The 23801-nt window shown below is 46.4% G+C and overlaps 1 protein-coding gene across 5 annotated transcripts in view; it reads right to left on the bottom strand.

Annotated features, from left to right (window-relative positions):
• CSMD2 (CUB and Sushi multiple domains 2) overlaps positions 1-23801 on the bottom strand; it is a 643453-nt gene that overhangs the window by 106265 nt on the left and 513387 nt on the right. For all 5 annotated transcript variants that reach the window (XM_034960731.3, XM_055095664.2, XM_034960735.3 and 2 more), the window contains exons 30-37: positions 15834-16028; positions 14688-14804; positions 12896-13009; positions 5965-6060; positions 4531-4734; positions 3998-4122; positions 2849-2945; positions 1646-1750 (exon numbers count right to left, since the gene is read on the bottom strand). In XM_034960731.3, the coding sequence (XP_034816622.3) occupies positions 1646-1750; positions 2849-2945; positions 3998-4122; positions 4531-4734; positions 5965-6060; positions 12896-13009; positions 14688-14804; positions 15834-16028 (1053 nt within the window). The remainder of the gene's footprint in view (positions 1-1645; positions 1751-2848; positions 2946-3997; positions 4123-4530; positions 4735-5964; positions 6061-12895; positions 13010-14687; positions 14805-15833; positions 16029-23801) is intronic.

Genomic DNA, 23801 nt, shown 5'->3' with positions numbered 1-23801 from the left:
CTGGGAATGAGGCAGTAGAATGGCAAAGTGATTTACAAAGAAAATGTATCTTTGGAAGAAGAAAGAACAGAGAAGATTCTAGGGAACATTTAAGAGCTCAAAATGTTGGATAGAGAAACAAAACTGGAGAGAACAGAGAAGAAGGGATAAAAGGAAAAAATGTGATTTAGTCAAGAAACCCAGGATATTTCACTCCACCAGGGGAGTGAAGCCTTACATATCTGCTGGAAGGAGTCTCAGAGGTCCCTGTCCTACCCTTTACCCTGCAGGGTCTGCTTCTAGCTGTCCTGGGTCTTTTTTTTTTTTTTTCCAGGTGCATACTTCAGTTCTTTCAGGTGATGAGCATCCTGGGACCTGTTTAATTCTTTCTGAAGCAGCTGGATGAAGTTCATTTGTTTCACAGACCCAGATGGGCATGTGCATAACACAGTTCTGACCCAATCAGACATCTAGCACCAAGTGGGCCTTCTTTCTGCACAGGCCCATGCTGTCACAGATGGTCTAGCCAACCATGCCTTCCTGCATTTTTCACTTCTCATTGCAAACTTAACTCAGGCATCCCCTTCTGCAAGGCCTTACATGGCTAGCTTTAGCTCCTTTCCTTTGTACTTTCTTAGCATCTCTCCTTTCCTCTGCACTTTCTTAGGTTTCACTAAAATGACTGTGTCCATGTCCATCTCTCCTTCTAGATTTTGTGCTTTTGAAGGCAGGGGCCTTGTCTTATTGACCTTTGTACTGTGGGGACCTAACAGAGGGCGGGGCACATTGCAGGTGCTCAATGTTTCTTCACAACATTTGCATCTCCACCCGCCCACAACCATTCTCTCCCTTGAACCATTTCTCTACCATCTAGAGCCATCCATGAGAGCACCTGTAATGCTGTCATGCACCTCTCCGTCTATGTGTCTACCTCTCTTTAGTGGACTTTGACTGACCCATCTTAATCTTTCCCAATCGTGGCAAAACCCAGCACAGTGCCTGGCATGTTGTAAATGCTCAATAAATATTTGCTGAATAAAAGTGTAAAAAATGCTGCTGCCTACCTATTCTTTCCTGTACCCAGTGGAGAAAGGGGGTAGGGCAGGCAGTCCCAGTATGCAAGCAGTTTCCCTAGAAACCTCTTTCTTTGTTCCCCAGAAGGCACATCCACAAATCTTTTTCTGTGAAGACTATTTGGTAGTGACCACTTAGGGATGCCAGAAGCCAGGATATAAGGGTTTGAGCCTGCAGTGAGAAATCTGGTAGAAGATGAGTGAGGTAGCCAATGAAAGGAGGAACTTCAAAAATAATCGCATCATAGAACTAGGGGTTAGAAAGGCCAGGTTTTAGACCTGGGGGAGGAAAGCACAATTTTCTTACATCCCAATTATATACTGGGACCTTGGCCAATGCAAGTCCCCTTCCCATTCCTGGTGTGGATACTGAACAGGCATACAGGTTTTCGAGTAACAGACACTTGGACGAGAACACAGCCTTGAGGAGGTTTCAGACCTTCTCTGGGCTTTAGCATCTTCACCTAGGTTTGTGGGAAGGCTTAAGTGGGATGGACAATATGCAGCTCCAGTTTAATCCTTGCTCAGAAGGGGCTCAGTAACTTTTAGGTCCCACCCTGAACCCTGTACCAGCCAAGACCCTGGATTCTCACTTTTGTACTCCAAGTGGAAGCCAGCTGCAGATACGCTGATATCTGAGTAGAAATGAAGGTAGAGCTGGTTGGAGGTGCTGTTCAGAAGGGCAGGCACGGTTGTTCCTAGGGCAAGGACACCAGGGAAAACCATTTAAGTTTGGCTCCTCCAGGCCCTTGCATTCCTCCCCATTCCTCTGGATTTTGCTACCTGCTGACATTCTGCTCCCAAGGCCCCCAGATGTCCCCAGTTATGAAACTCATGAAATGACAAATTAGCACTCCTCAGAGGGCTAGGTCTCTAGTGGCTGAGGGAGGGGAAACTCCAATCTGCTTCCTGTACGATGAGCAGTGGCAGAGCCATGTGCCCGCAGGAGGGTGAGGGATGAGTTGGGTCTCCTCATAGCCATCTTCAGGATAACTCTGACCTGTATTATTCTCTGGGCAGTCCTGCAGTGTGGACAGTTTATCTGAAGCATGTGACTCCTCTTTATCTCTTGGCCACCTAGAGTTCTGGGCCTAAAAGATTCAGATAATTGCCCTGGCCACTGGGCACACCTGTACACCACACTCAGTCAGAAGTCCATTACTAGAATGGCAAAATGGTGTTGCCACTTTGGAAAACAGGAAGTTCCTCCAAAAGTTAAACATAGAGTTCCCACATGACCCAGCAATTCCACTCCTAGGTATATACTCAAGAGAAGTGACAATGTGTGTTCACACCAAGACTTGTGCATGAGCATTATTCATAACAGCACAAAGGTGGAAACAAGCCATTGACTGATGAACGGACACACAAAATATGCTCTGTCCTTACAATGAAGTGCTGAACCATACTGTGACTTGGGGAACTTTGAAAACATCACATTAAGTGAAAGAAGCCAAACACAGAAGGCTTCCATTTATATGAAATGCCTGTAATGGGCAAATCCAGAGAGATAGAAAGTAGATTACTGGTTACTAGAGGCTAGGTGTGGGCTGGGGAGGGGAGTGCAAATGGGTACCTGGTTTATTTTGGGGTGGTCAAAATGTTCTGGGATTAGATAGTAGTGATGGTTGCAGGACCTTTCGAATCTCCTGAAAACCACTGGTGTGTCCACTTGAAAATGGTGAATTTCATGGAATATAAGTGATATCTCAATAATAATAATGATAATAACAATGTTCATGATGATGAGCTCTAGTACTACCCTCCAAATTGAAGCCCCTGGAAACCCAGCTTACCTGAGAAACTCCCCAGCATGGTTACAGTGTTATCTGCACCATCAAATACTTCCAGCGAGTCCCAGTTCTGCTCTGTCACAAAACTGACAACTTGGATCTGGGAAGGGAGAAGAGTGAATTGTTGGTTAGGCAGCCTGCGTCCCTCCCTACTTCTCTGCTTTCCCTTTCTGCCCTTCCTGTAGTTAATTCAATTTGTTGAGAATCTACTCTGGGCCTAACACTGTGCTAGTCCCTTTCAATAAAAGTAAGATGCAGACCCAACTCCAAGGAGCTCGTTGTCCAGTGGGGAAGACAGATGTGGAAAAAAATGATTAGAAGACAGTGGATATTTTGCAAGGCAGAGAATGGGGAAAAGAAGTTCCAGGAAGTGGGAAGACAGTCTCACTGACTGTCTCCTCATCTCTGGAATGTTCCTTGGGTTTCCCCACTTTCCTGCCTTGATTGCATCAGACATCCTGCAGCAATGAGCCCGTAACCCACTCCTGCCCAGATCTGTCTGCTGGACTCCCAGTTTGCTGCCTCTCTGTTGGCCTTGCAGGCTCCTGACCCTCTTCCCTGCCTTGACGCCAATGCTGGGGCCTCCCTCTGCCTGGCTCTTACCCCTGGGTACCAGTTATGCCCCCAGTTCAGCTTCTACAGCTCATGCTGTGCGTGGTTCCCTAGGTGTGTGCCTGCGGGTTCTCTGTGCTTCAGCTGTGCTGGGTGCTTTGCTCTTTCTTCTCATTAGCACTGCCTCCCCTTCTAACCCTCACAATCTTAAGAAAATCTTTAGCCATTTGAGAAACAACTTCTATGAATCCTTCCCACACTTCAGATTCCAGCTCCAGGCCCATTTCTTCTTTTAGCCTCCCCTCCTGGCCATGGCCAATCAATGCCCACCTCTCCTCCTTCCTGGGTTACCCGACTCCCACCGCATGTCCCTGAAGCTCTTGGGGCCTGGAACCTGCTGTGTTTTCTGCATGGGAGCCACATCTCCACACTTGGACTGAGCCTCCTTAGCCGCAGGGGCAGGTACAGGGCTGATATGTCTCTTCCTGGCTCACCCTGACTCAGGCCTTGGCACCAGCCAGCACCTGTGGTTGTCACCTGTGAGCTGTTACCTGGGAGCAGACGGCCACCTGCCCGACCGAGGCGCCTCCTTGCCCCTACCTGGATGCCAGCGCCTTCGGGGACCACGATCTTCCACACACAGTTGAGGCTGTTGAGGTACGGCTCTGGGAAGCCAGGGGACAGGATGGTGCCCCTGCGCTCCGTGAGGTTGCCTCCACACGGCACTGGGAGGAGAGCCCATCGGGTCAGAGGCTTTGTGGCCTCCCGTGGGAGCCTTCCCAAGCTGACTCCTCCCTCAGGGCCCCCAGCCTCTGTTTGTCCTCCTCCCCATGGGGGTGTCTCCCTAATGTCCCCAGTCCTGCCTTCTCCACGGCCTCTCCCCATGCAACTCTCTTCGGGGCCCTGGGCCCAGCTCCTCTCTCCACGTGTGCCCCGTCCCCAGTACACCGGCTGTCTTCACACAGCCCACAGCGCCGGGGACTGGGGTTGACTGGGACACCCCACCTCACCCATGCGGTGGGAAGCGGCCGCTGTGTGTCGTGGGGCATCACTGGGGCTGACTGCCTCCCCTACAGAGAAAGGACTACGTGCCGCCCCCCCGCACCCTCAACGCCCGGGGCCTGGTTACTCACCCACACACGTGGGCGCTGAGACATTCCATTGGGCCAAGGCCCCAGGCACAGGGAGGCACTCGATCTCTGGCGACCCCTGCAGGGCATAGCCGGAGTTGCATTCGAAGCGGACGATGGCCCCCACCGAGAAGTCACTGCCCAGCCTCTTGCCATAGCGGGGTTCCGGCACAGAGCTGCACTGCGTGGCGCTGGTTCGAGGAACCGCTGTGGGGGACAAGGGCACTGAGGGGAGGCCTCACCCCCCAGAAACTGGCCCAGGGACGGACATACAACGGGTCTGGAACAAAGACCGTCTGGATGAAACCCTGGGAGGCTCTGGATGCTCTCCCGTAGGGAAGGGCTCGAGGGCTAACTAGGAGGATGCCTGTTATACCGAATTATAGTTGGACACACAGCGCTACAGCACAGCTCCTGGAAAGCACGGGAGGTAGAGCCGTGGACCTCCCATAGACCTTAGGCCCAGTTTTGTTCTTTGCCTTCCCAACGACGCCCCTCACTCATCAGGGTCCCACGTTCCCTAGCAAGGAGAATGGGCCTTCCTCCTCTACCTTCAGGGCCTTTGCCCTGCCTCTGTCCTGTTTTCCCCCTGTGCCTTAAGATCCTGCCTGGGGCCCTGCCCTCCATGACCCCAGTCTCCTCTCCCTCCTGCCGCCCAGAATGGCTGATGGGCCCGGGATGGCCTCCCTGTGGTAGGATCACTCCTGCATAGAGAAACATAGCTCTTCCTGGGCAGAGTCGAATGAACAGGACCATGCTTAGAACCTGGGCCCTACAAAAGTGGATGTTCTCCTGGGCAAGCAGAGGTTGGGACCTGGGAGTGAAAACCAGGATGCTCCAAACTACCTTTCTGGGCCAGTAAGGAAGGGAACTAACACCAACTGGCTGGTTGGTACCAGCTACTTCCTGAAGCCTCTTTGCATCCTATCAGTGAGGCATTGCGATTGCCCGCTCCTTACAGGTGAGCAAACAGGCTCTGAGGCCTGGCGTAGCTGGAGCCTAGCTCGAAGGTGGGGAGGTGGGATTCAAATCGATGTCCACGGCACTTCAAAGCCTATGTTTTCCCCTGCACCTTTACTGTGCCTGGCAGACAAAACCAAGCTCCAGGGGAGTCCAGGTAAGATGCCTGGGCTGGTCTCTTCAGTGCCATCTGGACCATGCCAGACAATGGGTGGAGTGGGGAAGGGGAAAAAATTAGCTGCCTTTGTCTGATTTCCTTCCTCATTAAACACAGAACTTGTCTAAGAAATGTCTGCTGAGTAAGTGAATGCATAAAATTAACTGGATTTCAGGGAATTGCCCTACAAACTAGTAACTGCCCCCAAACACCCTGAGAAAGGGATTCAGACTAGAGGTCAAAGATCCCTGTCCCTTCGATCACGAGTCCCTTAAGAACCGAGATCACCTTCCTACCTCCGGCGTCCATGTCCTCCATACCTTGATAGACAAAGTGGAAGCCTCTGGCTGGTGTGAGGCCTTTGGCGCTGAACTTAATGAGAACTTGATTGGAGGTGGCCAAGGGCAGTGATTCTCCTGCCGAGATAAGGGGCAAGGAGGAGAGAACAGTGAGTCCAGCAGGTGGGCCCAGAAGATAAAATCCTGGCCAGGAAGGAGGGGCTGCCAGTACCCCATGCAGCAATTCCTTCCACATTCCAGGCCTTCCTGAAATAAAATCTCACATTTTTTTACTGCACTTTACAATTTAAAGTTTATAGAAAGCTTTTTCATTCACGGTCTTAACTTGACCTGTGGTCACTGTGAGGTTGGCATGACAGAGTTCAGTACCCTCATTTAATAAAGAAGGAAAGAGAGGTCCAGAAAGATTAAATGACCTGTGCCGGAAAGGAGAAGGCTGCTAGGGATGTGTGGAGCGACAGGGATGGAGATAGCAGCTGTTACCAAGCCGACTGACTGGTGGTTTACTTGGAAAACTGACATCAATCTGAGTTTTTAAAAATAGCATTGGCCTCTAGGAAGGAGGATGATGTGATCATCTAGGAGCAACTGGTCTTTCCCAGACGCTCTCCCACCATCCTGTGAAATGATCGATTACCAGAGCGATGGTGTAATGTATTGTTCATACTAGAACATTTTTGAGAGTCAAAGAAAGTGCTATCAATAGTTATGGTGGGACTGTCCCAGGCAAACCAGGATGTACTATTGCCGGCCAATAACACACAAACTGGGGGGAACCTGCATGGGCACAGGAAACCAGGGTAGACTGACAGCCTTTGTAGCAGAAGACAAAGGTATATCTTCTGCTTGGTGCAGTACAGATGGGCCGGGGGAGAGACAGCACCAACTGGACCCGTAGCCAATTAGTGTAGTTGCCATTCTGGGGAAGTGCAGGGAGAACATGGGTGGAGGCAGCAGCATGGCCACTCTGCCTGCTGCCCCCCTGCAGCCTCAGGGACCCCTGAGAAGCGCTGCTGACCCCAGACCCCATTCTCAGGAGGAAGCAGGGATTACAGAGAACCAGGCTCTATCTCCACTACAGTGAGGGCTAGAGTTGGGACCCACAACGGAACTACTGGGAGGTCCACCTGTACTTCCAGGAAGCTCATGTGATGCCACCAACATGGGAGCAGAGATCTTTTGCAAGGCAGGCTTAGATGTATATGTGATGCAGAAGGCTGAGCCTGGCTAGGAGTCATTGTCCCAGCTAACAGTTATTGCCCCCAGCTAACATGTAGCTGCCAAAGCAGAAAGAAACTCATGAAGACAAAGCATCCCTTTGATATCACTGCCATCTCCAACTCCTCCTCCAGGTGGATGTGAGCAGAGTGAAACTCAACTTTTCTATTTGGCCTGACAGATGTGGATAACGACCCTAGTGAGCTCTCACAGAACCCATGTCAACTGCAGCCCTGAAGGCACACGGGCCTCCATCTTCAAGGGAGAGCAAATAGTAAAATCACTGGACATAAGAAAAAATGTTAAAGTTTTGAGGAAGGAGATCACTCTAAGAAGTCAAAGCAAATACTTTATGTGAACCACAAGAAAGAACAGGCAAAACTCTCAGCAGATGTTCAGTCATGGTTGTCATGAGATTAAATCTAGCATTGCATCTGTGAAGTCAGAGGAAGAAGGATCTGAGATCAATAAAGGCTGCAAAGAGATGAGAAATGCTAGTGCAAGCAGCTGGATTCCACAAAAACTGAACAGTGAAGTGGAGATGAAATTTGGGAAATTCTCTCAGAATCCACAGAAAAAGGATAAAGAGATTAAAATAACGAGAGAAATGACAAGTGACATGAAAGATGAAAAAAAAAATCCATATGCATGTATCAGGAATTCCAGAAAGAGAAGACAGAGAAATTGAAGAAGAAAAAAAATCATTTAAGGCAGGGTGAAGTAGCTCACATCTGTGATCCCAACACTTTGGGAGGCTGAGGCGGGCGGATCACCTGAGGTCAGGAGTTTGTGACCAGCCTGACCAACATGGTGAAAATCCATCTCTACTAAACATACAAAAATTAGCCGGGTATGGTGGAGCACACCTGGAGTCTCAGCTACTCGGAAGGCTGAGGCAGGAGAATCTCTTGAGCCTGGGAGGCAGAGGTTGCAGTGAGCTGAGATTGCACCACTACACTCCAGCCTGGGTGACAGAGTGAGACTCTGTCTCAAAAAAAAAAAAAAAAAAAAAAAATCATTTAAGAAAGAAGACACTTTTCCTAAGATGTGAGGTACAGATTGAAATATTTGCCAAGTGCAAGGTAGAATTAGTGAGAAGAGACCTCCACCACAACACCTCCCAGTGGGCTTTTTAATTAACAACAACAAAAAAAGAAAATCATATAGACAGAAAAGCACAGGTTACTTACAAGGACAAAGAATCATGTTGGACCCCAATTTGTCTGTAACAGTAAATGTTGGAATAGAGTTGAATAATTACTGCAGTTTTGAAAGATAAAGTTTGACCCGTAATTTGATTTACAATCAAGTTGTCATTTATATCCCATGTCAAAAGGAAAGCATTCTCATATATGCATGGTACAGAAAGTACTGCAGTTATAAGCCCTACTGAAAAAAAAAAAAAACCCAAAACTAAAGTAGGGAATTCAGACACCAGCGGGGATAAATACAACCAGAAAAGTATAATAACTATTGTCAATGAGCTAACAAAACAAAATGCAAATGCAAATTCAAAAATTTGCTCTTGGGGAAGAAGTCCACAATTTAAAAAATAACTACTATAACATTAATATAAAAGTCCAAATATATCAAGAAAAACTTGAAAATTAGAGATGGGTCAGGTATGTATGGAAAAGCGAGGAAGCAAAATCAAAACAACGCAAACAAAAGCGCAGAAAGAACAACACAAGATGACAGATATCAGACCAAATAATTCACTTGTAAAATAAATGAGTCAACTTCCTCTTAAAAGAGAAACACTTGGAGAAAATGAGAGAAGATATGTCAGGAAAACAGATGCAAAAATTGCTAGATATACAAGAAGACAACAGAATATCATAATTGTAATGGGAAATACTTTCATGCAACATTCACAATCATTGATACATCAAAAGAAAAACAAAATGAAGACTGTTGAGTAGTGGTCCTTAAGCTTTTTCTCCCCCAACACAACTCAGGGACAGGGACATAGTGCACTCCCATCAGTACCAATGGCTCGTTATCAGTGTTTCTCCAAATGAGGAATAAGGGACTCTCTGAATATACTGATATTGATATCTACAGGTTTTTTTTTTTTCTTTTGAGACGGAGTCTCTCTCTGTTGCCCAGGCTGGAGTGCAATGGCGCGATCTTGGCTTACTGCTACCTCCACCTCCCGGGTGCAAGTGATTCTCCTGCCTCAGCCTCCCGAGTGGCTGGGATTACAGGCACCCACCACCATGCCCAGTGAATTTTTGTATTTTTAGTAGAGATGGGGTTTCACTGTAATCCCAGCACTTTGGGAGGCTGAGGCAGGTAGATCACTTGAGGTCAGGAGTTTGATATCTACAGGTCTTATACATCTTTCTCTCTTTCTCTCTCACTCTCTCATCTTCCTCCCCCATCTTCTTCCTTCCTTCCTTCCTTGCTTCCTTCCTTCCTTCCTTCTTGTTTCTATTGGTCCTATACACCTATATCTACATCCGTATTTACATCTATAGGTCTTAAATGTAGACCTCTCTATAGCTCTTTACTTGAAAATCCTTACTATAACTCTAAATCTATAGCTATACATTATCTATCTATCTGTTTTGAAAAGGCATCCTACTCAGGAGTTCCTGATTTACACTCTTGGTTGGGTGTGCATGTGTGAGGTGGTGGTTACAAAAATTTCATTTGGTTGAGAGTCACTGATACAATAGATCTGAATAACAAAATTGAGTAAGATTGATTTAATGGCAATTACAAAACTCATTTACTCCTAACACTAACTTTAGGAGGTAGGACTCTTTTTCTTTGCATTTTACAGAGGAGAAAACTGAAGCTCAGAGAGGTCAAGTATTGTGCCCTAAGTCACCTAGAAAACAAATAGGAGAGCTAAGAAAAGAGTGTGATTGTAGAGCCTGAGCTCATTCGTCTTGCTTCTCTACCTTACAGAGAACACACATCCTTCTTAAATATTTAGAAAACTAAAAAAAAGTCCTTGGCTACTGAAAGGACTTCAATTAATCCCCAAAGAAGAAATGGTACAGGCCACATTCTTTCACTACATGGAAATAAAAATATAAATTAACACAAAAGTTTAATGCAACAAGAACAAAATCCATATTCTTGGGGGAAAAGAAAAGACATTCTTAGCCAACACTTGGGCAAAAAGAGTAAACAACACCATGATGAGCTATTTAAAAAGTAATGATGATGAACATAGTACATATCAAAATTTATGGCATGAAGCCAAAACTATGCTTGGAGGTGAATACATCGTTGTAAACATGTTCTTTATTACACAGAGAAAATAATGAACAGAGCTCTCAATTCAAGATGTTAGAACAAGAACAAAATAATCAGAAGAAAAATATGAGGAAGGAAATGATGAAATAAAGGCAGAGATTAATAAAAATATAGCAACAACAAACTCTGCAGAATAATTGATAAATTGCAGCAATAAAAATTTAAAAAAACCCACAAAAACACAAAACACCTGGTACAGCTGAGTAAAAAGGGGATGATGAATGCACGACGCAGGATAACAAAGGCAGGAATATCACCACTAATACAAAGCAGGGTAAACATCACCATAGTACATTATATACATTGTGGTACTAAATGTAAATGAAATTATGAAATGGATTTTTTACTAAAAGCTAAAATATCAACATTGATATTAGAGTAATATACCTGAATAGACCAATAACCATGGAAGAAAATAAAAGAAAAGCCACTGAAAAGGAGGAGATAAAATAATGAGACAAATTTATTTGCAGATGATATTACTTCTTGCCTAGAGGAGCCAGGAGAATTAGTTGGCAGTGTAAGCAGTATTATGAAGAGTCCAATGACTTTACAAAGCAAATATGCCAAAAACAACAGTCTTTGAATATACTAGTAAAGACCAGCTAGAAAACATAACGGGGGAAAAAAGACCCATTTACAACAGCAACAAAAATCTCCATGAAATATCTGGGAATAAAGTTAACAAAAAATGAATACTGCCTAAATAAAAATTATAGCACCCTCCCAAGGGCTACAGAAGATAAACAAATGGAGAGACATATTGTATTCCTGGATGGGAAGAAGAGTTAATATAAACGTGAGTTCACCCTAATTTAACGTGTAAGTTTTATTAAATCCCAGTCAAGATTCTGATGCAATGTTTTAAACTTAACAAAATATTTCTAAATATAATTTGGAGGCAAAAGTAAGCAACAACAGCCAATAAAAATTCAAAACAAAGAATGGCTCTGGGGACTTATAGTACCATGTATTTAAAATTATTATATAGTAAACACTATTATAGTGTTATAATAATTAAAACTAAAAAAGGAATACATAGACACTTGGAAGAAATGGATAAAAAGTCTAAGAACAGACCCTTCATAAAAATTTAGTATATGTAAATTTGGCATTTTGAAAATTCTGCTAGGACAACTGATTAACTATATTTGAAAGAATATGGTTAGATTCCCTATATCAAATAATAAATCAAAATAAATTCCAAAGGTATTAAAGCAGTGTGATGAAACTAAGAAGTGAAAGAAAACACAGAGGAATATTTATTTGACCAGCATAAAAGCAAAGGAGAAAACTATATAAGAAAACATTGATAGATTTGATAGCATGGGAAATTTACATATTCTGACATTAAAGCACGCTGAAGAAAATTATATAGCAAAAGACAAGCTGGAGAGGAGGGCTTTTTATAGCATATTATATATATTTATGTAGCTTATAAAATATGGAGCTCTACTCAATAAATAAGAAAGTAAGTGCTTGTAGAAAAATCGACACAAATTCACAATAAATTCACAAATAAAAAATGCACAGGCCAATAAACACATTATAAAAATTTAACCTAACTAGTAATAAAACAAGGCAAATTAGAAAATGAGATACCATTTTCACTTTTCAAACTGATGACGCTTTTTTTTTTTAATTACCTGGTTTTTGTGAGAATAAAACATGCCCTCTTTGTTGTTGGTGATCAAACTGACAAGATCTTTCTAGAGGGATATTTGATAATCTGCATAAAAAGCCTTAAAGATCTCACATATCCTTTAACTTGACAATTCCACTTCTAGATATTCTAAAGTAACAGAAATGTATATAAAGATGTATGCACAATACATTGCATTACTATTCATAAGCACAAAACATTACAATCTAAATGTTCAATAATAGGGAATTCGTTACATAAATTTTAACTAACTATATGAGAGACTACTATGTGGCACTTAAAAATCCTAGCCTAGAAGAAAAAAAATGACAGAGAAAAGCTCGTAGCGAATATTTCAATAAAATATGTATATTGGTTTGTTGAATAAAATATGTAAACGTCGAAGTAGATACAAAGACTGGAAGGAAATCCACTACATCTTGTCAGTGGCTCTTTCGGGGTAGTCTTTATTTTGATTCTGTATGCAATTATTTTGTTTTGTCACTAAGTTTTCTATAATGAAAATGCAATACATTTATAGTAAGAAAAAAAGTTGCATCTGAATACGAACCAACAGGAGAAGGCTACACCACAAGGGGGCGGTGTAGACACAGCCTGGGTGAGGGCAGCTGCTGAAGGCCCCGCTAGTTGGAGCTCTCAGGAGCTGGCTGCTGCTTTGTAGATAAGCACCAGAGCACGACAGGCACGCAGAGCCCTAGGGTTCCACCTGCGGCCATGGGGTGCTTCTAGAGCCTCCTTCCTTTAGCCGGACGTGATGCCCCCTGCCCACAACCATCCCCACCCTGGCCGAGCCCCGGATACCTGTATGGGAGCCCGAGAGGGAGCTGAGGAGCCGCGAGTGCTGGCTGTGGCCGTCGTGAACCTCCACCACGTCGTTGAGGGCCGTGTGAAAGAAGGCGAACTGGCCAAACACCACTGTGGAGGAGACACAGTGTGGGGACTGGGCAGGCACGCTGGGGGCAGGAGAGGGGATCTAGGGGTCTAGGGGCCCAAGCCAGGAGGAGGGCAGCCCTGGGGAAGTTGTTGGTTCCTGGGCTGTGGCTTGCTGCACTGGTTAGTGCAGTGGCACAGTCTGGCAGTGGCCAGACACCCGGCACAAGGAGGCGGGGAGCTGGGAAGGCCAGGCTGGACTTCACAAGGGTCAAGACAACATGGAGGGCTGCACCCAAAGGTCAGGCGGGTAGAGGCGAAACGGAGCCAACTTTGTTCCTTTCCCAGATAGCAGCTGCAGCAGCTATCTGGAGGCCATCAGAGGGCTTTGGGTACCATCCCTCATTCTCCATGCGATGTCAGGACCCCACATTCAGGCGTCCCAACGTCAGTTAGTCAGTGTCATTGAGTTGAAAACTGTATACAGAGATCTGTAGTCAGTGCTGTGAGCTCCTTATCACTGGAGGGATCCAAGCACAAACTGCATGCCCACCTATCAAGGATTCTGCTCTGGGTAGCAGATCAGATTGGACAGCCTTTCAGGACCTTTCTAACTGCGATCCTGCAGGTCTGAGGCCCCTGCTACCTCAGTATATTGGGGAGTGTGTGTACATGTACATAGGTGTCCTGGTTCTGGGGCAGGAGTGGGTGTACTGATGGCTGGAGCTATGGGTAGAGATGAGACTGGGAATTTATAGAGGACAGAGAACATGTCTCTCTCATCTCTGCAACTCCAGGACCCAGTAAAGTGCATGGCCCCCAATGGGTGCTTACTAAATGTTTGGCGAACGCCTCAAGCATCAGGCCTTGCTCTGTGCTTGCCCATCCTGTCTTGGGGAATAAGGAGCTGGCTCTCTGCAGGCTGCTCCCTCCGTCCTGCTCCTCCCCTGGGTGGTTGGGACATGCTGATGTCCTTTGCCACATCCAACATCAATTGTGTTTAGATATGGTTGTTAGTCCTCCTACAAAGAGGAGATCCAGGAAGAAAGAAGCCAGCCTGGTCACCTGGTTGCCCTTCATCTTCCTGAATGCCTCCAAGGCTGGCAGGACTCTTGAATGTCCCCACTGCCAACCAGGTAATGAGCCTGGCTTGGTTTTTCTGCCCACATCTCTTGGAATCTGGAAGTTTCTCTGTCTTCCCAGGGCACTGGTCTGCTTTTCACTTTTTTCTTGCTTGTCCTACCTATAGCTTCTGGACCAGGCTTTGGTTCTCAGATGGGACACCAGAATGATGTGGCTCCTGGTCTCCCTCACCTGCACTTTCAAGCCCAGCTCCATCCCATTCCTTTCCTCCCTCCTGCTCCTTGGCCACTCACCCTGGGTTCCTAACAGGTCTAGATCTGCGGCACCTCCCTTAGGACTTGGGCCATACTGGGTAGTCCCCTGGGGCACCTTGCCTTCCCTCTGTCTTGGCCAGTTTCTCACCAACTCTGTCCCCTTGGTTCTGGCGGGGCTCACTTGTGCCCTTCTGCCCTCTTGTGTCCGGAATGTATTCTGCAGCCCGTTTGAGAAACGTCAGCACTCGGGGGCTGTCCTTTTGGGGAGACTGTTCTGCGATTCCCACAATGGGGCTGTATATAATTGGGAGGCGTCTGAGGAATTGCTCATTTTGGAATGAGGGTGAGGAGTCAGAAAACATATGAACAACAACCAAAACCCATACCAAAGTCCTTGGGCACAGTAACAAAATACAAGCAGATCTGTCCACTGGTGTAGTTCTGGGGGTAGTTGGGGGACAAGACCACTCCGTCCGAACCCACATACTGTCCCCCACAGGGGGCTGAAAGAGAAACCAGATAGAGAGTCAGGTGACCTGGTGGGCCTCTTACCAGTGACCATCCTCTGTTCTGCCCCAGCCTGAGCTTCTGGCCCCAGTAGGGCTGCCCTGAGGTGGGCAGCCCCTAGCTTGGAGAAGGGAAGTCCTGCGGACCCTGCCCTGCCCAAGGACGTGCACCCCTGGCCTGGCATGTGGCCTGAAACTTGCCCTGAAGCTACCGAGGGCCCTCTTAGGCAGGTGTCAGTTCTTGCCCTCTACCTATTAACCCTGGCATTGGTCCCTGAAGTCACAGCCTTAGGGAGCACATTAGGAACCTCTTCTGCTTACACGTGGAGCCTAGAAATGATCTGCGGCCCTGGCTGACATCTAACCTGGACAGTGAGTGTCAGTGTGAATAGGGAGCTGAAGCTTCCCCGGACTAACCCCATGGGGAGTGGCCAGCCCATGTGACCCAGCCACCTTCTGTTCCTCTCCACGGTGCCCAATTTCCACAAGGGGCGGGTCTGAGCCTGCCTCTCTTACCATGACAAAGGGGGTATGCTTGGCTTTTCAATGGGTGGTCACCAAGCTCTTAAAGCCCTGATACTCATTCCTATCTCTCTTGTCAGGACCCCCATGGCTCACCCAGACCCACCTGGAATCAGCACACCCTGCGGGCCTTACTTCAACATATCTGATCTCTCAGTGATTTTCCCTAGGCCTAGGAACTAGTCCAGGAGCCACCTTTAAATGACTTCTCCCTGGTGTGAGCTCCCTGATGTGGCATGTCTGGGGGCCTCTGTTGAGGGCATGAGCATCTATGTGAATGGGGGTAGGGACACCATGGGTTCTGAGATGATACCTTGACAGGAACTGCATACCTAGTGAATTATAAGCCACTTCTATACACATCCACGGCAAACCCAGGTTTGCCAGGCTTGGAGGAGCCGGGCTTGAGGACCTTGCCCCCCTCCCTTCCCCAGCCCACAGCACCCTCTGCCCCTGGCATGCCCTCAGTTCCTCAGACCCCTGCCATCCCCAGGCTTCCACCACCTGTGCAGACTGGCCGGGGATTGTTCCACACGGGCTTCCCATCAGGCCCCAGGATGCAGCTCAGGGTCGAGGTGCCCTCAACTTCGTAGCCCCCGTGGCAGTAGTAGGTGACGGAGGAGCCCAGCTTCAGGTCGGACCCCACCCGCGTGCCGTTTTTGATGGAACCAGGATCAAAACATGACTCCCGCGGGTTTTCTGGGAAAAAGAAATACAAACACGTGCACACACACAGAGGGCTCATGAGGAGGCTATTCTTGGGCTCCAGTGCCCATGAGGAGAACCCGACTTTAATTAGCCACAGAGCACACGGGGATGCGTGACTGTGGCTCCTATTCCCCTCAGGTCTAGAAACGTCTCTAAATTTGGGTAGAAATTGAAGGATGGAAATCACATTGAAGAGGGCAATTTCCCCTCCTCCCCCCATGTTCTTGCCTTGACCCACAGAGGAAGGAGCCCCAGCAAAATCCCTGAGGCCCTCTCTCATCCCCTGCTTGCTCCTCCCCAAGGGAAGCATGTGTTTCTCTGGCTGGTGGGGGCTGACAGTCCCTGGACCACATCTCAGCTGCCGGCAGGGTCATTGTGGTAAAGGTCAGTGCTTAGGTACAGCCCACCACTTTGCTCATCTTTGACCCCCCACACTCAGCAGCCTCCTGGCCTTTTGTGTTCACCTGAGAAGCAGGGCAGACAGTCTGCTTTTGGAGATGCTCTTTCTCTTCCTCTCTCTTCTGCCCCATCTGTACCACTGGCTAGGGAGTGGAGCTGGCATCTGTTCTGCAGGCCCAGTCATACCCATCTGTTGCAGGTACTTCTGAGTGCATGGGTACCAATACTTAGATTCAGGGAGGAAGTACAAAACTCACTTCCACCTCTAGGTTGGGTTACCCGACCGGTGGAATAAGTTGATGTCTCCAGTGCAGTTTTCCAGGGCTTTGCACTGGGTATTGGGTGCTTGCCAGTTTATGAAAACCACAGTATTTTTTTCATGTGGCTATTGACCCTCACATGTCTTCCCTATCAGTCATACAGTTTATGAATAAACAGTCCTCTACTCTGTCCCTCTGCATCAAACAAGACCACTCTTGACATTGCCTGTGGCTTGAGAGTACTAGTCCAAGTCCCAAATCTCTGGAGTAGGACACTCTGCAGCATCCCTCACCATCAGCTGGAAATCCTGAGCAGCTCCTGGGAGCCCATGCTCATGCTTCTATGCATGATTACCTTTCCTCCGTCCTCCTTGTTCTAAGATAACTGATGGTCAAGAGGGTTGTCACCAGGGCTGGGCAGTAACAGGATACAGCTGAGGCCAGTCAGTACCAGGGAGATGCAACTGAGTATCAGGTTGACTGATGAGCATTTTAGAGGATACATTATTGGGGGGCAACAGAGAGGTCTAGAGACGGGGACTCACAAAAGGGTGCTGACAGTCCTTGCAGAAGGACCCAGAAATTCAAAGAGTGGAGTTAAGGAGGGAAGAACCAGAATAGAAGGGATCAGTGTTCATTCATCAGAGATGAATGGCTCAGGAGGAATTTTGCTGAGGGCCGTCCTTGTCACCTGGGTACCTTTTAGATTACCTACACAGGAGGCGGCCACTGCTTGAGGCTGTCACTCAGCTGCCAATCATCTGGTTGACTGATGGGATGGAACTCTGAGAGTCTCACTATTGCACAGGAGCATGTGAGAAGATCCTGCACCTTAAGTTGTTGCCTGCAGCTGAGAGTGGAGCAGCTCTGGATGCACTACTGCATTTAAACCCAAGTGGGACCGAGAACATGGCCACTCATCACAGGGCACTCCTCAGTGGTTTCCTCATGTGCCCCGTGATGCATTGCCTTGACCTCCTTTATCAAATCTGTCTTCTCCATATGCCTAGTATCTCTGGCCAGAATAGAACTGGCCACTGGGTGACCCATATGTGAGTCATAGAGATCCAGGGACCTGTCATCATGTCTTTTGTTTCATCTATCCTTTTTATAAATTCGAAGTGGGTTAAATCTTAAAGTTCAGAAAAATTAAGTAACTTGGAATCAAAGTTCACACAGCTCATAAGAGGCAAAACTAGCTGTAGTCCCCAATAACCACTTTCCCCACCTTCATCCATTAATAACAGAACTCCAATTTTATCCAGAGCTTGAAGGCATCAGCTAAATTCTACATTTCCCAGCCTCCTTGTGTAAACACGAGTTAGATTATGTCTGCTGAAAACAATCCAATAGCCTCTTGTGTCACTTGGGGTAAAACCAAAATCCTTACAGGCCTTCAAGGCCCTGCACATGTGGCCCCAATAGTCCCCTCTGTGACCTCAGCTCCTGTCGTCTCTATGCTAGCTTTGCTCCAACGACACTGGCCTCTGGTCTTTGTGGCTCCCTGTCTTACCTCTTTCAGGACTTAGCTCAATTTCTCCTTCAGTGACACTCTTTGAGCAGCTACTTAAAATTGCAATACTCCTCTCCCCAATGCCCCCAACACCCTCCTCTGCTATATTTCTCTCCACTGCAGTTAATACTCTCTCATCGACTCTATATTGACCTTATTTTTTTCTGTCTTCCTCCACTAGAATATAGATTTCAGAAGGGCAGCTGTTCAGTTTTGTTCACGGCCATATTCTAGTGTCTGTCACGTGGTGGGCACTTAACAAATATCTTCAGTGGATTATTGTGGAACTTTTAAAAAGACTGTTTAAGGGAAGTTGACTCAGCTGAGGGAAATGCTTATTGGCCTTTCCTTCCTTGCATCTTTCCTCCTTCTCTCAGTCTGGAACTCAGACATGATGGCTGGAACCTCAGTTGCCATCTTGGATCAGAGATAACCTTGAAATGGGATCCATGGACTAGCATGGTAGAGTAGGGAGACAAAAGCAGCCAAGGTGGAGCTCCCTCATCAATCCTGGGCGCTGTCCTCCAGATTTCTTTTATAGGAAGTCTGACAAATGTCTACCTTGTTCGGGCAACTGTGTTTTTGGGTAACTGCTGCACCAGCATTGGACCCTAGCTGGGTATGACTGCCCCAGAACTTTACAGATGTCAGAATGTCCTTTCTTTCCTTATTTGTGTGGCAAAATCCTACACTTTTAATGCCACCTTCTCTCTGGCAGAATTCTGTTTTTCTTTCCCTGGTTATAACATGTATCACGCTATTTTGGTAACTTGGGTAAGGGTATTTCTTTCCAGTAGGTTCTGAACTCCTGGAGGAGAAGGTTCATCACCTGATCTTCTCATAACCCTGGCAACTAGCACAGAACTTGGCACCAAGGCTAGCCCTATTTGGCACATAATAGAGGCTTAATAAATGGCTGCTGAATTGTTTGGCTGAATACTTTGAGGCTTGGAAAATCAACAACCACATCAACGATTCCAACTACAGACTCTATTCTATATTTACTCACACGTAAGAGAAAGATGAGCTCATCATCCCAAGCATTACCACATTAATAATAATGACATGGATAATGACAGTGATGATAGCCCCTTACATAGGAATATCATTTCATAATTTTCAAGGCACTTTCCAAGCCGTTGTCTCATTTGTGTCTCACAATACCCTCTGCAGAAGGCAGGGCCGGTTATGGTCATGTTCAGTTTATAGATGAGGAATATGGTGATCAGAGAGGCCAAATGAGTCTTCCAAGCCTTTCAGCTATTTAGAGGTAGAATTAAGACCAAAATCAGGTCTTTAGTCAGCCAAACCAAAGCTCAGCTGTGAATGATAACACTAAATGACTAAAACATCATGGTGATTATAATAAATAAAACCCAAGCCCTTCAAAATGGGAAAATGAGAAGAGCCAGCTTCTCTCTGGTCCTAATAGATGAGGCTTACTTCCAAACCTTATAACTGCAAAAATCTGAATATAACCCAAACATTCAACCAGTAAGGAACTGGTTACAAAGGGTGGATTAGGGCCATCTACTGAAACACTAGCAGCCTTTTAAAAGAATAGCACTATTCTTTGAATACTGATATGGGAAGGAGTCCAAGATCTATTCTTGGGCTCACATACAAAAAAATCAGATTATAGATGAGTACATATGGTGCAGTCTCATTCATATAGAACAGGGATCAGCAAACTACAGCCCACAGGTCGGTGGCTGCCTGGTTTTGTAAATAAAGTTTTACTGGAACACAGCCATTTGTTTACATATTGTCTGTGGCTGCCTTTAGCATTACGAAGCAGAGCTGAGCAGTGGCAACAGAGACCATCTGGAGTAAAAATACTTACTCTCTGGCCCTTTCCAGAAAAAGTTTGCCAACTCCTGATACAGACTTTACATTACTTTATATTTATAGAAAGTATCCGAAATGAGATACCAAGCTGTTAATAATGGTATTGCATGGGATGATGGTATTTGGGGGCATGCTAAGTCTTTAAGAGTATATCTTATATGCTTATATATTGTTGGAATTTTTCCAACAAACATGCATTCCTTTAAAAGGAGGCAGAATGGAAGACAGTTCTAATTTGCATTTAAGAAGAATGACCCATAACAGCAGCAGGTGGTGGGAATAGGGGTGGTAGCAGGTGTGGCCGTAGCTTCCAGGCCCACAGTGTTACTTCCAAGGGCTTGAAAGAGAAAATACATGCTTTTTAGGACCTTCCATTAAAAATCGATTCACTTTGGTCTTTCCTGTGTTCTTTCAGATTCTCTAACACACACTTCAAACTCTTCCCTCTGAAACGCCCCTGGCCCCCACTCTGGCACAGAGGGCTTCTACTTAACCTTTAGGGCTCTGTCTAAATGGATCCTGCTCAGAGAGGCCTTCACAGCAACCCTTCTGATTTGTTTCTCAGAGGAGCCTGTTGTTTTCTTTCCTAACTTCTTATGCTTCTTACTTCTTGCTGTTTCCCTCACTCACCTGTAAATTACATTAGGGTAGGGACGATGATTACTTTGCTCCCTGCTGTATTCTCAGCACCCAGCACAGGGCATGGCATGAAGTAGGAGTCATCAAGCATTTGTTGAATGAATGAATATGTCTTGCATGTGCGTGGATGTTTCAGCACATTCCTGCCTAGGAAAAGGCTGCCACACATGCTGGTATATGAGAATAAAGGTCCTTCCACCCCACTGGTTCTGTTGATATCCGTGGCCTGGAGAAAGACATAAACCTCCCTGTGACTCCATTTTAGTAACTGTATCCAAAACACAGGATCCCTGCTGTTCTTTGTTTCCTTTTAGCAAAGGGTAAAGCCACCCAGGAGGATGAATTCAGAATAGAAGTGCCTCTGATCAATGGTCTAATAGAAATCCACAGATGACATGACTGCATTCAGAATCATCTCCTAGAAAGTCTGCCCAGAGATGACTAAGACACTACAGTCACCCTTCAGAAGCAACTGAACAGAGACATCTAAAAACCCACCCCTCTTTGCCTTAGAACCAGGTGGGCTTCCAACATCTCATCTACAGAAGGGTCCGTCAGTCTAGTTGTCACGAGGATGTGAACTCCATGGAGGCAGAGACTTTGGTTTCCTGGTCTGTTCTCAGCCCCTGTAAGAAGGTCTGGCATATGGTAGCTGCTCAATTCGTATTTACCGAATGAATAAATAAATAAAAATGCCTGATCTGCTCTTGCCCCTTCTGCAAAAGCCTAATCCCACGATGCTGCTCAGTGGATACTTGAATTAAGCCTGTTCCCTCAGATGATCCTTTGGGATCTGAAACTGGAATATAAACTGGGAAGTGATTCAAAGCCAAGAGTGATCTGGGCACGGTGGCTCACACCCTGTATCACACTTTGGGAGGCCAAGGTGGGTGGATCACTGGAGGTCAGGAATTCAAAACCAGCTTGGCCAACATGGCGAAACCCCATCTCTACTAAAAATACAAAAACTAGCCGGGTGTGGTGATGCATGCCTGTAATCCCAGCTACTCAGGAGGCTAAGGCAAGCGAATCACTTGAACCTGGGAGGTGGAGGTTGCAGTGAGCTGAGATTGCGCCACTGCACTCCAGCCTGGGTGACAGAGTGACACTCTGTCTCAAAAAAAAAAAAAAAAAAAAAGAAAGAAAACAACAACAACAAACAAACAAACAAAAGTCAGGAGTGAGACAGCCACATTTATCCCAGGAGAATGGAAAAGCAAGGAAAATTGATCTGCAGGGAGGGGAGAATGTAGCAAGTGCTCAGAAGGAGGCAGGGAGGAGAGAGAACAATTCTGGAGTGTGGATGATGGTCTCAGTCTGTGCCTCTGCCATCCTGATTCCAGTCCTTTGGGAGTTTATGCTTTCTGCCCTTGGGCTGTTGTATTCTAAAAATATTTTGCTTTTTTGTGTCAGAGTTATTGTTATCTGTATTGTTAAAATATAGAAACCTTTTAGCTTAAGTTACTTAGGCTGTTAGTTGTTTTCTCATAATCATGTCTCCTTTTTGTGTCAGATTGTTTTGAGTGGGTTTCTGTTTCTTGTGTTTTTATAATAAGTTACCCCTTTGTTTGCTTAAGTTGCTCTGAGTGGTTTTTTGATATTTCCTAAGATTCTACCAAACTGTTTCTGCTTCTCACTTGGGAAGCTGTGTGTGGAGAAAGGCTCCTGGTCTCTCTGCCTTGGGTCAGGGGAAGGGTTAATCTCAGAGAGTAATTTCCCCTGTGCTAAGCCCAACTGAGTCCAGCAACATCTCTCTATGTGGGGCTCTCATAGGCCCCTTTCACCTCCCTAAGCAAGACCCCTGAAGCCACAGCTCCCAGGATACCCAGACTCTCAGTTTTAGCAGAGCCCTGGATCTCTCTAAAAGACATGGACACAGATGCTTCCTGGATGCAGAGGCCAATTCTGCTTTTCCTGAGGACCCAGCCCTGCCTCCCTGTGGAGGTCCTCAGTGGGCTGCCTCTCCATCTATGGTTCTCTCCAGACTTACAGGGTGTGGAATGTCTAAATTCTTTGCTATGGGCTGGCAAAGCATATGGGACACATACGTCTATCACAAATATTCATGTTATAAATATCCCACACTTATTACATGTGCAAAACATTATGCTCACACTTTACATCTTCAGTAAACAGAAAAGAACATGTACTGTGTTCCCCTGGGTTAGCCCCATTCTCCCTTCCAAACAAAGGCACAACAAATGCAATACCAGTGACATAGGAAAACGGAGGTGGGATGAAAGTGGGTGGATCAAAGTACATGTCAAGCACTTATTGGCACTGGGCACTCTGCTTGATGCTGTGCCTATGTGCTAACCCTCACAACAACTCCTTCGTTTAGTGTCACTGTCCCTTTTTCATGGATGAGGAAGCAATGCTCAGAGGAGTTAGGCAACTTGTTTCAGGGCATACAGTTATGAAGTGATGGAGCCTACCCTATAAAGAAAGACAGTGTACATGGGAAAATATCCTCAAAGCCATGGGACCTGATAGCAAAGTAGACCCATCCCAGGAATCCAGGGATCCTGGCATAGGCAGAAGCAGACCAGAGGGTAAGGTAGGGGTCCCTAGGTTCCACCAAATGGGCTACTAGACCAGAGGCCCAGGGAGATAGTAGAGGGTGACTAATATTAGGAGGTGTGTAGTCTGGGAATGAAGGAAGGAAGGAAGGAACGAATGAAATAATGAAGGATGCTTGAGGCTTCCAACAGGCACCCCCTACCCCTCAAACACACATAGTTATCTTTATCTTGGTACTTGCACTACAGATCCTAATAGGGTGATGGGGGATATGTCTGTAGGATGTGCCTCTCTTCTCCCCTCTCTCCAGTAATTGGCTGCTTGGCTGGCTCCGATGGCAGATGGGGAGGTCTTATTCCCTGGGTTATGGTTTAGACCTAAAGACCCCTCTAGATACCACCTTGGGTCAATAGGCAAAAGTGGAAAGAACTTCACTGGGAAAGAGGTTTTGAAAGTATGGCTCTCGGACCATGAATTTCCTTGGAGAAGACCTGGGGGAGAGATGGCCACAGGCAGGTAGCCATGAACAAGGTGACTGGAGAGGAAGCTCAGGGGGTTTCTACCCAATAGCTTACTGTATCCAGG

This window comes from Pan paniscus, chromosome 1 (genome assembly GCF_029289425.2).
Source record: "Pan paniscus chromosome 1, NHGRI_mPanPan1-v2.0_pri, whole genome shotgun sequence".
In the NCBI taxonomy this organism is placed as follows: domain Eukaryota; kingdom Metazoa; phylum Chordata; class Mammalia; order Primates; family Hominidae; genus Pan; species Pan paniscus.
Note: the sequence above shows the minus strand (reverse complement) of the source record. Positions and strands in the feature narration are given on the sequence as shown.